At 42.8% G+C, this 14339-nt stretch overlaps 1 protein-coding gene across 1 annotated transcript in view; it reads right to left on the reverse strand.

Moving 5' to 3' along the window:
* The window catches only part of LOC127433201 (E3 ubiquitin-protein ligase RNF43-like), a 171333-nt gene that overhangs the window by 10216 nt on the left and 146778 nt on the right, over window positions 1-14339 (reverse strand). The window contains exons 3-4 of the mRNA XM_051684930.1: window positions 582-656; window positions 280-414 (exon numbers count right to left, since the gene is read on the reverse strand). Coding sequence (XP_051540890.1) covers window positions 280-414; window positions 582-656 — 210 coding nt within the window. The remainder of the gene's footprint in view (window positions 1-279; window positions 415-581; window positions 657-14339) is intronic.

The raw sequence follows: 14339 nt of genomic DNA on the forward strand, positions 1-14339 counted from the left end.
TAACCAGTAAAACTTTCTTGGCCAACCAGCATCTCCAGAAGTATTGCGAGTGTTCTTGGTTAACTGTCCCCTAAAATCTTTGATTTGTTGTTATAGAAACATTGTTGAGGGACCATCAAGCATGCATCCAAGTAATCAGCTAGATCATCAGCAAACCAGCACTAACCAGTATAAACCAGTCTGGACCAGTACAAAATTCAAGCTAGTCTTTTCAGTCAGGGAAGGTTTACAAATGACAAAGCCAAATGAAAAAAGAAAAAAAAATGTTTGCGTACTCACCCATTTTTGAGTCTCCATCATGATGTCAATGAGCACCATGGCTTCCTCGTTCTTATTGACGAGTCCCATCAGCTCTTCAGCATCTGATGACTTCACCAGCACGACCGGCCGCGGCAACAAACCAGAATCACGCAGCTGTGTGTGAACACGTGTGTTTATGGAAGAGAAAGCAAGGAAAACAAAACATCATAGTGTCTTATTCTAATGAAGATTATCTGCTGTATCTATCCATCAGTTCTATAAAGTCTTCAGTTCCTCTACAACTCTAGAACATTCTACTCATTTTTTCTAAGCACACTGACCTCCTGAGCAGCACTGGCATCATCTGTGATATCAAAGATGACGGCCTGAGCACCTCGCTGAAGAGCCAACCGAGCCTAAGAGAGAGAGAGAGAGAGAGAGGGTGTAGGCAGAAAATTCTATGATTTGATCAAATCAATGTACACATCCAGTCAATGTGCTGTTAAAATTGGAAACAAAAGAACAGATTATTTTTCTCCAGAGGCGAGGAGTGAGACAGGACTGCAGTTTAAGCCCCACTCTCTTCAACATTCACATCAACCAATTGGCTAATAAACTAGAACATTCTCCCATTCAAGGTCTCACCCTACATGACACAGAAATAAAGTGTCTCCTCTATGCAGATGACTTGGTTCTCCTGTCGCCTACTAAAGAGGGGTTGCAGGACAGCCTGAATCTGCTGGCGGGTTACTGTCAGTCCTGGGCCCTGACAGTCAACCACCAAAACACTAAAGTTATGATTTTCCGGAAATGTTCCAGATCTCAGGGACTAACACACACATTCACACTATCACACAGAACCATTGAAATCACAAAAACATACACTTACCTCGGCCTGAAAATCACTCCAATTAGTAACTTTACTTTGGCTCAAAGGGCTTTCTATGCCATTAAAAGATCAATTAAAATTGACATTCCAATTCAAATCTGGCTCAAACTTTTCAAATCAATAATTGAACCAATTGCATTATATGGCAGTGAAGTGTGGGGTCCACCTATAAAATCTGACTTTGTAAATTGGGAAAAACATCCCACTGAAAGTCTACATTCAGTATTTTGCAAAAGAATACTCAAAGTTCAAAGAAAAATACCAAACAACAGATGCAGGGCAGAATTAGGCCAATACCCTCTCCTTTTAAACATCCAAAAAAAGAGCCATCAAATTCTGGAAACACCTAAAGACAATTGACCCCAACACACACCATTATAAAGCCCTAAAATACCAAGAGCTGAGCGAGGCGAGGAGTCCCCTCTGCCAGTTGGTGCTGAGACTGTCTGACCTCACTCCTGTAGAGATCAGACAACCTCAGAACAATCTCACATTCACAGTCATTCGGACCAACCAAATTCTAAACACAGAAAAAGACAAATACATCACCAATTGGACAAACACCATTAAAAATCAACACAAATTGGAATGTTATTCTGCACTAAATCAAGAGTACACCATGGTAAAAAAGAGAGAGAGAAAGAGAGAGAGAGAGAGAAAGAGAGAGAGAAAGAGAGAGAGAGAGAGAGAGAGAGAGAGAGAGAGAGACTGAATTAGTTGTGTTGTACTGATCACATGGGCCAGCAGATGGCAGTCGTATCAAGAGTTTGGAGGAGTTCAGATTTGTCATTATGTAATCCTAATCCAGTGCAGTGCCTTAAAATAAGTCAATTTTTTTGAAGTTTTCCACCATTATCAATCACCTATTAGCTTTTCGCAGTTCACATAAAAGTCATGTTGCGTGACATATGGATTTTTATTTTTATTTGTATTATTAACAAATCTTCCATGTATTCTCTCAATTAATTTGAGCTCATAAAAACTGCATCCACTGTAATTAGAAAACAATTAGAAAAATCCAGTTCAAAACAGTTTTAGATGTCACACTGCTCTCAGTGCTTGAAATGTCAAAATATAGAAAGACACACATCTTTACATGTAACTAGGTCAAAATAATATGAACATTATCTTGATTAATTGTCAGTCATAAGCTTCTAAATGATTCAGATCACAATTTAGCACTTCAAACGACAGAGAGACAGTTTATTCACTAGAAAATCACCAGCACTTCCTTCCTCTATGTAAGATCCTCTATGTCTAGATAGACGTGCAGTACTTCTTGTGAGAGCTCTCTCAAGTGTGTGTGTGTGTGTATAGTGTGTACACTGGCATGGAAGTGTATTAGGAAGTAATTCCACATAGACAATGACCAGTAATTCACTGAAGGTCTATTTCCTGCCAAACTGCCTTGAGTTCACAGTTCAAAGGTTAAAGTATGAGCTTCAGGAAATATACTGCTGTGTTTAACACAATGACTCTTTGTGTGTAACTCTTTACCAGAGTTAAGGGGTAAAGTGATGAGCTGTTCTTAATAGTGTTCGTTAAGGCAAGCATCAATAATATTACTCATACTTAGTGTTTTGAACAACCCCCAGTATTGAACTTGGGCACATAACTCAACCCACACTGTTTGCATGTAAAAAGTCATTGAGATGCCATTCTGGGCATTCTCAGCCAAATGGAAGTGGAACAGAATTCACACCAATATCAACACAATATCAACTAAATATTAGAGATCTATAAAGATTTACATTGCAAATTACAAGACTTAGTTTTCAATGTCATAACAAAATGTCATCAAACTGCAAATATATGCAAGAGTTATATTAATGATATTATATGACACAACTCTGTCACTAGTGTGTAACAGTACTAATCTGACCCATTTCTAATGTGTGTTGAACTCCAAGCTCTATGCATGGTCACTTCTGTGTTTTGCCTCAGTGGGCACACTTCCTGCGCAACGCTGTAAACGATTTCTCCCTACGTTAATAAATACTGCCGAGACGACTTGGGGGAAAATTACTTTTCATATGCGTTTTTTCAGAAGTTTCTGCTGATGACAGTGGACAATATCCATTGCACATTGAGACACGGAGCTGTTGCTCCATCCAGTAAAAAGAAGAAGGGGTTTAACAACATGCATTTTAAGTCATTTCGACCACAGTGCACGACCACCAGCACTGGCTTAGCAAGGTCCCTGTTTCTGACTGTATTACACATGTAATTATTTAGATTTATTTTGCTAGATAAAGTCTAGCCCTCTGTGATATTATAAGTTAATTTAATATGACAACTGATGATACTGCAGCTTCACAGCAAATGCTGGAGTGAACGATCATATATTTATTTATTTTTTTTAAATTTTGGAATGCCCAATTCTCACTACTTAGTAGGTCCTCGTGGTGGCACGGTTACCTCAATCCGGGTGGCGGAGGACAAGTCTCAGTTGCCTCCGCTTCTGAGACCGTCAATCCGTGCATCTTATCACGTGACTCGTTGTGCATGACACCGTGGAGACTCACAGCATGTGGAGGCTCATGCTACTCTCCACGATCCACGCACAACTTACCACACGCCCCATTGAGAGCGAGAACCACTAATCGTGACCAAGAGGAGGTTACCCCATGCGGATGGTACTAATACCTCAGCTGAGTGGGGGCCTGGGTAGCTCAGTGGTAAAATATGCTGGCTACCACACCTGAAGTTCGCTAGTTCGCTAGTTTGAATCCAGGGCCTGCTGAGTGACTCCAGCCAGGTCTCCTAAGCAACCAAATTGGCCCGGTTGCTAGGGAGGGTAGAGTCACATGGGGTAACCTCCTTGTGGTCGCTAAAATGTGGTTCGTTCTTGGTGGGGCATGTGGTGAGTCGAGCATGGTTGCCGTGGTAACGTGCTCAACAAGCCACATGATAAGATGCACAGATTGACGGTCTCAGATGCGGAGACAACTGAGATTCGTCCTCCACCACCCGGACTGAGGCGAATCACTACGCCACCACGAGGACTTAAAAAGCACATTGGGAATTGGGCATTCCAAATTGGGAGAAAAAGGAGAAAAATAAAAAAATAAAAAAATACCTCAGTTGAGTAACAGAGCAACTGTCCCACATCATCTTCTAGTGATAGTTTGTGCTCTTGTGTTGCTGTATTCCTCACTTGTAAATCACTGGATGTAAAGACATTGCACACCGAGGAAGCCTTACACAACAGTATAGCAGTGCTCAGCCGTTCTGCAAGCTTCAAAACTGATGTATTTACACTTTTGGAGGTCATTACTGAGATAATGTTTATACTTTTACTAAATAAATTCACATTTGTTGTGATAAATTGCTTTATTTTAGAAAGAATAGTAGTTTGCTACAACTCTTGACACTTTCGCGTTAGATGGATATGATAGTGGAAGATTGACCGGAAATACGTTGGCTTCGTTTCGTGCATAGAGTCCATTGACATCTCTAATGGACCACACAAACTCTTGAAGATATCAGAATTTGCCTCCTGTACTTGCAAACCAAGTCACATTCCCATTTTTTAGCAATAAAACTGATGAATGACGTGGGAAGCTACAGTGGTAACTTGGCACTTCCATAGGATTTATGAAGAAAAATATCATGGTTTTGTCAGAGTCAAGTGTTCAGATACGCAAATTGACAGTCAAAAAGCCACAATGTGACCAAAATGATAAAAAACGAATGATGAAGTAAAACTAGGCAGAAGCAATTTGCACTCAGTGTAAATATTAACTAAAAGCATTTTCTGTAGTAAAATCATAGTAACCTCAAAATTAAACATGGTTAATACATAAACAATATTTTATTGTAGTAACACCATGATTAATTGCATTAAAACTATGGTTTCCACCAAAAAACATGGTTTCTACAATATTACTAACACCATGGTTAATTTTCAAACACTTTCCTCAACTCCTCGACCTTCACTGTGACCAAATCACTGCAAAGAAACACTTTTATTATTATAAGCACTATTATAGGAAATATTAAGAGTGGAGATGTAACAGGAGTGCAAATAGCCTCTCCATCCTCCGTTCTTTTAACACACTAAACATCTAACCCATTAACCCCTTTTCTCCCAATTTGGAATGCCCAATTCCCACTACTTAGTAGGTCCTCGTGGTGGCGCGGTTACTCACCTCAATCCGGGTGGCGGAGGACAAGTCTCAGTTGCCTCCGCTTCTGAGACCATCAATCCGCGCATCTTATCACGTGACTCGTTGTGCATGACACCGCGGAGACTCACAGCATGTGGAGGCTCATGCTACTCTCCACGATCCACACACAACTTACCACACGCCCCATTGAGAGCGAGAACCAATAATCATGACCACGAGGAGGTTACCCCATGTGACTCTACCCTCCCTAGCAACCGGGCCAATTTGGTTGCTAAGGGGACCTGGCTGGAGTCACTCAGCATGGTGGTAGACAGTGTCAATACTCGCTGAGCTACCCAGGCCCCCTAATGTAAGTGCTTTTATAAAATTATAAGCTTCACATTTCTGCCTTTAAACCCTCAAAAAATTGACCCCATTGACTTGCATTGTAAGTGTCTCACTGGAACACAGATTTTTGCAGTCGTAAGCAGTTACATGTGAGTGTCTCTGACAGGGTAAATTGAGACATCATGCATGAGTGATAAATCAGCAGTGTTACTGACGGGCTCTGCGCTCGAAGCAATCATTTAACTAGCCAACTTTATCTGCACTTTCATCCGCCACATCAAAACATTCCTGTTCTGATCTGAATCCTGTTATTCCTGAAGACCTGCGAATACAATCCACCACGAGTATTACTGCACTGATCACAAGGCCCACACACACATTTTATCTAATCTTATCTTACAGTTTGCGACAGTCAAATTCCAAAAATAAAAGAGAAAAGAGAGTAACGAAACGAGATGAGAACAAAGTACCTTTCACTTGTAAAGCATTTACTGTAATTCACTTAAATAACAATGGGTATATAATATGCAAACTATTATTTCAAAAATAACTATATTACAATATATATACAGTATAGTTATCGTGATATAAAATTACTCAAACCCTGATTATGGTTTTAGTCATACTGCCCAACCCTAGAATCATTAAATGAGCCAAAATATTTAATAAACGAACACGCAAGAGAATTTATGAATGATGGGCATTTCCCACAGCTAATTTATCTTTCCGGAGAATTTTACGTCCTCAGGTTTTGCCCACTTTAATCTTTGAGACTGGGAATTTCTGCCCAGGCTTGAGAGAGACCAGAGGGGAAGAGGCAAATGTCTTTTTAATGGAAAGCTGTGACTTAATCTCCTCCGAAGGAGTTTACAACATCTGTATGTGCTGCGACACGTCTCTGCATGCTGCTGGTGCAAAAACAACAGAGGAAGATGGAAAGAGAGAGATTTTCAGCGAACATGCAGCAGGAAAGACCTTTTCCTTTTCACTGTGAGCAACAATGAAACGCAGGGTCTTTCTGTTAGCATGCTCTAATAAATAAGTATTTTCTGTTTGATTTGCATTCATTTCAGGATAGTAACCATTCCCAACTTTGGCAAGGATTATGTTGCCTCAAGGAGTTTTTAAAAAGTTCAGACAAGCAAAAAAAGAAAATTCTGACATCATTTATTCACCCTCATGTCGTTCCAGAGCCGTAAGACAGTGGAACACAAAAGGAGATTGTGGCTGACAAGCCTCTTGTTCTTCGGAAAGGAGGAAGCGGGAACCGGGTTATCAACCAAAAAGACTTTTAATCAACAAAACACAACATAAAACTTTTCAGCATAACCAAAACACATGTCGACACACACACACACACACACACAGCTCCATGTGTGTCTCTCTCTCTCTCTCTGGCATCTCCGGCTCCTCCTTATCTCTCTCCCACTGATTGGGACAACTCAGCACCAGGCGTCTATTGTCAAGGCCCAGCCACGCCTTCCTCCTCGTCACATACCCCAATGCCCGATTCAGGCTGGGGAACCAACCGGTCTGACCTACCCCCCTCCCCACCTTCCTGGAGGGTGGAGTTGCGCCTTCGGCCATTCCACCACTGGCTGGTCTTCCTCACCTCCTGGGAACCTGAGTAGGATGAGGGGAGGGATAGGGGAGAGAGAAAGAGAGAGGTAGAGCCCGAGAGAGAGAGAGAGAGAGAGAGAAGAAAAAAAGAAGAGAGAAAAAAAAACTCAGATTCCCGACCACGCCGGCATTTGGTCCTCAGCCAGCTGTGCAGCGATCCACCGCGACGCCGGGCGAAGGCACTGGACTTCCCCTCCTGATGGACGGCACCGGGCTCCTCCGCCTCCTTGCGAACTGCTCCAGTACCACCGGATCGATCGTCTCCTCGGCGTTGCGATCCTCCGTCAGCGGCGAGCGCTCTCTGACGGCGCGTCTTCCTTCAATCCCGGGTTTCGGCACCACTGTGGCAGACAAGCCTCTTGTTCATCGGAAAGGAGGAAGTGGGAACCGGGTTATCAACCAAAAAGACTTTTAATAAACAAAACACAACATAAAAATGCTGTTCAGCATAACCAAAACACACGTCGACACACACACAGCTCCGTGTGTCTCTCTCTCTCTCTGGCGAATGATCAGATTGCAGAGCTAACCTAAAGTCTGTAAAAATGAATATGTATGCTGTGCAGTTACTACAACTGCAGCATTGCTAAATCATACAAGATATAATATAAATGATAAAGATTAAGTGAGCACTTGAACTGAAAGCAAGCTGTCTGCTACAGTTTACTGTACATTTAATTATATAAACATATATAAATTAAATCTAGGGTGATCAGACGTCCAAGTTTACCTGGGACAGTCCTGATTTTAAGAGGTGTGTCCCTGTGTCACGACAATTCTCTAAAAAATGTAATCATGTCCTGGTTTCAGCTGGTAAGCTCACTGATTTTTTATTCTTAAATTAAATATCCTTATTGTCCTTCTCGCTGTTGTCTCTGGTATCTTTGGCAGCAAAGAGAAGCAATTTCGTTGCCTATACATTCATTCGAATCTTTCAGCAAATCAGCTGAAATGTATCTAGTTACCATGGCAATGACATCATGCGCTTGGCATTTGCGCTCTTTGTCGCCGACACGTGAAAATGTAAGCGAGGTGTTTTGCCCACAACTGCGGATGTAAATCAGACAATGTTACATTCCGACAGCTACTTTTTACAAGCACTAAATGTTTAGATGTGGGGATTGTTTTTTTCTATTTTAGGTTCCAGTGTTGTGAATCTTGTGCTAAAATGTGTACCTGACATGACAAGTCATTTCATAATTACACATGCAATATGGAATTTATACATTAAAAAAAAAAAGCTCAAATGTGGTTAAATCATTGTAAGGGGGTTCAGTGGAAAGGAGGAGGCGAGAACCGGCTTGACAACTTAAAAAATAATTTAATAAACAATTTAAACAAAAAACACACAACCAAAAAACACACAGCACAGCTGTCTGTAATTCTCTCTCTCTCGAACTGTCGTCCCCGGCCGCCTTTATCCCTCGCGCGCCCCATCAGGCTGATTGGGGACCGGGTGTGTCTCATTCCAGCCCGGCCCCGCCCTCCTCGGCTCTACACTCCTCCTGGCGTTGCCTCAGGCCGGGGAGCCCCCGGCATGACATACATCCCCCCCACCCTTCCTTTCCGGGAGTGCCTTATGCCCCGACTGCCGGCGGGTCCTCCCCGCCTTCCTCGACCTGGGAGGAGACAGGAGGGGAAAAAACAACACAAAATGGCGAGGGAAAGGCCAACATGGAGCGACAGAGAGAGAGAGAGGAGAGAGAGAAAAAGAAACTCACCGGTTCTCTGATGCGCCGTCGCGTGGTCCTCGATCACTACTCCACCCTCTCAGGCGGACTGCAGCCGCTCCTCCCCGGGCGGACCGGAGTCAGACCTCCGACCCCCAGCGGACAGAACGCCCCTCCGCGTTCCCGGCGTCCCGTGGGGACTCTCCTCCGCCCCTGGCAGCGGCCCTACCACTCCAGGCGGTCGGGGAGTCGCTTCCCTCCTCCCCCCGCGGACGGCGGTCTTCTCTTGACCCCTCCGCGTTCCCGGGGGACGGCAGGGCACTCCTCCGCCCCCGGCAGCGGCTCCCTCGCTCTAGGCGGTCGGGGAGTCCCGTCCCCACTCGCCTCGCGGACGGCGGCCGTTCCCCGCGTCCGGGTGGTCGGGCTACTCCGTCCCCCGTCGGACGGCAGCGTCGCTCCCCTGGGTGGACGGCAGTGTCGAGGACCTTGCGACGGGAATCCCTCCTACTACCCGGGTTTTGGCACCAGTGTAAGGGGGTTCAGTGGAAAGGAGGCGGCGAGAACCGGCTTGACAACTTAAATAATAATTTAATAAACAATTTAAACAAAAAAAACACAACCAAAAAACACACAGCACAGCTGTCTGTAATTCTCTCTCTCTCGAACTGTCGTCCCCGGTCGCCTTTATCCCTCGCGCCCCATCAGGCTGATTGGGGACCGGGTGTGTCTCATTCCAGCCCGGCCCCGCCCTCCTCGGCTCTACAATCATGAAAAACTAAAAATTAAATAAAATATAAATGTTCACAAACTATATATACAGTTAAGTGCAGAATTTGCATCCCCCTTTTGGTTTCACACCCCTTTCAGAATGTACATAGAACAAATAAAACACATAAAAGATTATATATTTTATGCAGTATTACATTACATTACACAAAATGTACTGTAATTTACACAAACCACCCTGTTCAAAAGTTTGCATATATTTACAGTATATGCTGAAAATAAATCTTAAAAATGTTTTTTACTAGGCCTGGGTATCTCAGTGAGTATTGGCGCTGACTATCACACCTGGAGTCGCTAGTTCGAATCCAGGGCGTGCTGAGTGACTCCAGTCAGGTCTCCTAAGCAACCAAATTGGCCCGGTTGCTAGGGAAGGTAGAGTCACATGGGGTAACCTCCTCGTGGTCGTGATTAGTGGTTCTCGCTCTCAATGGGGTGTGTGGTAAGTTGTGCGTGGATCGTGGAGAGTAACATGAGCCTCCACATGCTGTGAGTCTCCGCGGTGTCATGCACGAGTCACGTGATAAGATGCACGGATTGACGGTCTCAGAAGCGGAGGCAACTGAGACTTGTCCTCCGCCACCCGGACTGAGGTGAGTAACCGCACCACCACGAGGACCTACTAAGTAGTGGGAATTGGACATTGCAAATTGGGAGAAAAGGGGATAAAAAAAAAGTTTTTTACTGATATAAAAAAGGTCACATATACACATACTGTATATGCAACGTATATTTAAAAATATGTAATTTTTCATATATGTAACATATTTTTTCTAAACGCTTGTGGAATTAAAATTTGTACCTAAATGCTCAAATATACGAACTCTAATTGTATTTCTCCGTATATGGCCATATATCAGATTTCAATATCAGACAATGTAATAATTGCAACAGGTGTAATTATTGAATCTTCATTTGTGTTTTTATTTTACAGATTTATTGCACGTCTATTTTAAACTTAGAGAAGTTTTCTTGCATTCTCTGAGGTAGAAAACTTTAATACAAAAATAATTAAGGGTCTTCCAACACTCACAGGTTTCACCTAAATGTATAGTATTTTTGTGTGTAATTATTATTATTTATTTATTTAGCTCGCTAACTGCATTACTTAACACAATTACAGAGGTATATACTGGTGATTTGTGAGATTTCACTGCAAAACAACCCCCCAAAAAATGCTGCAAATTGCATCGCATAAAATTTGAGAAAAGCTGCAGCAAATTCAGTCATTTTGGGCTGCAAAAATCAGGAAAAAGTGCTGTGAAATCCTGGTGAGACTAAAGAAAGCATGCAGTGATATTTTTGGAGCTCGACAGCCCCGAATCACTGAATGCTTTCATTGTATGGAAAAATGTAACATGAACATTTTGCTAAACATCTCCTTTTGTGCTCCACTGAAGAAAGTCAGTCATATGGGTTTGGAATGACATGAGGGTGAGTAAAAGTTGACATTTTCACTGTTGCCTAAACGCTCTTGATTTCTCTCTCTGAACTTCTCTTGTTTGCCTTTTGCAATCTCTTCAGGAATTCCCGCTTTAAAAGTGAGTTTGCCTCTTTAAAAGAGCGAGAATGAGAAGACCGCCACGGAGGAGCCGGAACGGAGCCCAGGAATTCTGCTTTTATAAGCTGCTTGTTTAATGTGGTTATGAGCACATCAAACGCTGCGAAAAACCAATGATATCATTCCTACTTGATCCGTGTGTGTGTGTGTGTGTGTGTGTGTGTGTGTGTGTGTGTGTGTGTGTGTGTGTGTGTGTGTGTGTGTGTGTGTGTGTGTGTGTGTGTGTGTGTGTGTGTGTGTGTGTGTGTGTGTGTGTGTGTGTGTGTGTGTGTGTGTGTGTGTGTGCGCGCGCATATACACACCTGATGGTGTAATCCAAACACAATGCTCTCCAGCATCTAATCTCACTTTGATCAGAGTTTTTATAACTTCAACACACACGGTTATTTGAGGGTAAACAAACTGCTGCAGAAGTAAACAACTGTGCACTTATGTATACTTCAAATCAACGTTCACTCTTAACCACATGCATTTCTGATGTTGCTGTTAGAAACTGTTGGACTCCAAATGATTCATTAATCAAGGACAAACCATCATTAATTCACAGATGAATGTGACTGCTTCAAAGTTCGTCTGCATAACGTACAAATATGAATAGGTGAAATGTTTGTCTACAAGAAACGGCCTAAATGCACTCAACACTGTCTAAAGCTACAGCTAGATTTGTATGTTTTTTGAAGACAATGTGAATCGTGCGTGCCAGTGCAAAACTTGCTGCCATGATGCTAGGGTGTTGTGTGTGTTGCTATGTGGCTGATACGGTGTTCTGGGTGGCTGCATTTACATCTGACACAGATCGGATATTGTTGCACATGGAATTGTTTCGGAACGCTACGACAGTTTTCAAAACAGCTTGATATCTAGACATCTTGTCGTCAGGTGTGAGCACTGTCCCGACAAGTGAGAGACCGTTATAAGCCAAAACCAATGAAATATAGAGAGAGCGCAAGAGAAGGGCAAGATATTAGGAATCAGAAGACACGGCTACGTGCAGATTTAAAGGGAAAATTTGAATGCATGAACATGCACAATAGGGACACAGATATGAGCAGCATGCACACTAGAAGCTCAGTTACAGGAACTGCACTAAAATAACTCAGAATTCTGCTCTAAACATCATATTAGTGAATAATTAAGAGAAACTGTGTGCTGGTTTTAGCGCTTTCTCATCTTTACATTTTTTGTGCTTTAATCTCGTTCAGTAATACACAGACATGATGATTGATGTATGTCCTCATGAAATCAGAGACTGTCTCCTTGAAATTCAGGTGTAATGGTGATGTGTCTCCTTGTACACTTGTGATGGGATCACCCAAAACGCATCGTAATACTAGTGTACACATGGCCTCAGTCGGGGACGAATGGTCATGTGGTTGAGACACTACAGTCCTGAAGTTTTCACACCAGCACGACGAAAAACGAGACTGAGAGTCACAGAGTGCCGACTGTAAGTCGTGCAGTGTACGCTTGGCTTAAGCGAAACTCCAACTGTACAGCGCACAAACAACATGACAGCGACAACACAAGATGAGAACGTGTTCTTGCGTTCAAAAACAGCTGGACAGAGCACAATTCAGAACGCAGGGATCTCAAGACATTTTCAAACTACGTTTAACCTGACACAGCGACCTAAAAACACTGTTTATGACACGACAACCAAAGTGAGATGCTCCAAAAGCATCCGTCTGACGCATGTGTACATTGACGCATCCTTAGAAAAGCCCTTATAATAAATCTATCTCGGACTGATTGACGAATTCAATTGCAAATGGATTGCTGTGAAATGTAGGCCAATGATAGGCTGATTGTACAAGGAAATAAACGATAAATTGCCTTCTATATTAAATGATTGTTATTTGAGGGGCTTTCTCAGCAAATATTGATTATATGCGATTAATTGCGATTAATTCGATTAATTAATCGGTTTATCGTGTAATTAATTTGATTAAAAAATTGAATCAATTGACAGTCCTGAATTTAACAGATCTGGACAAAACAAATTGTATCACGTCATCGACACATATGGATCAGTTTTGCGATTATGAGCGTCGCCATGGAAACAGATCATTTCTGAATGCGAGGATGTGAACAGCTCCGAGTTGTCATCTTGTAATAACAGTAATTCCGACAACCTAACGCAACCTAAACAACCACCCAATACGCCCTAATGACCACCTGGCAACGTCCAAACGAACACCATAGTAACTGCATAGCAATGTGCTAAAAACCACAAAGAACACCTTAGCAACCGCTTAACAATCCTCTGGCAACCATCCTAGCACTGGCAGCGAGTTCCAGTTGAAACATTTCTAGTTGAAACAAACTCTTCCCCACAATATCTTAGTCCTGAATCCTGAACTTTTAACCCAAACATCCTGCCTCTGGTTTACCCCTGTCTGACCCTCCAGCGATCCGTGTCCTCTGACCCGTTTCACCTCCCACTGCGTTACGAGCACAGGCCCGGGCCTGATCTGCAGAAGTGTTTTTTACAGCCAATTAAACAGCGGCTGATCTTCAAACAACACTCACTGCGGCATCAAAGGCAGAAACATTACGACAGTAAAAATTAAACGCGGTGCCGCAGGGTGCTATAGCAACACTACAGCTGGCAGGCAAACGTGCATTCTCTCTGCGTGCCTCAAACACGCTCAACATGTGTGTGTGTCAGTCTGAAATGTGTCCAGAGCTTTCAGACGCTTGGAAGAACTGCGAGGTTGCAAGGACTGAGAGAGAGAAAGGGTGAGTGGAAGAGTTTGTGAGGTATTTTAATAGTTGTAATTTAACAGTGATTAAATAGCAGTAAGTCACTGTGAGTGGAGCAGCATGGCTTGCAGAGTTATATTTAGAATGGCATTCCTCTGAACTCAAACACATGAGCGAGGTGACACGGCCGTCCATCCGAAATGTGAAAAATGAGCCGCAAACATTTCACATTCCTGAATTCCAATAGCAGCCTTCTAAACTCACCAGAGCACCAGAGCAACACACACGTTCAGCTAAATGGTTAGTAAAATCTATAACTTAAAATTGATCACTCTCTTTATAATTTCTTCTCCAGGCAAGTACATTGTTGCAGAAGGCTGTATTTCATGTAAGCATCGCAGGCAACATTCGTAACA

The sequence above is a fragment of the Myxocyprinus asiaticus genome, chromosome 4 (genome assembly GCF_019703515.2).
Source record: "Myxocyprinus asiaticus isolate MX2 ecotype Aquarium Trade chromosome 4, UBuf_Myxa_2, whole genome shotgun sequence".
NCBI lineage: Eukaryota > Metazoa > Chordata > Actinopteri > Cypriniformes > Catostomidae > Myxocyprinus > Myxocyprinus asiaticus.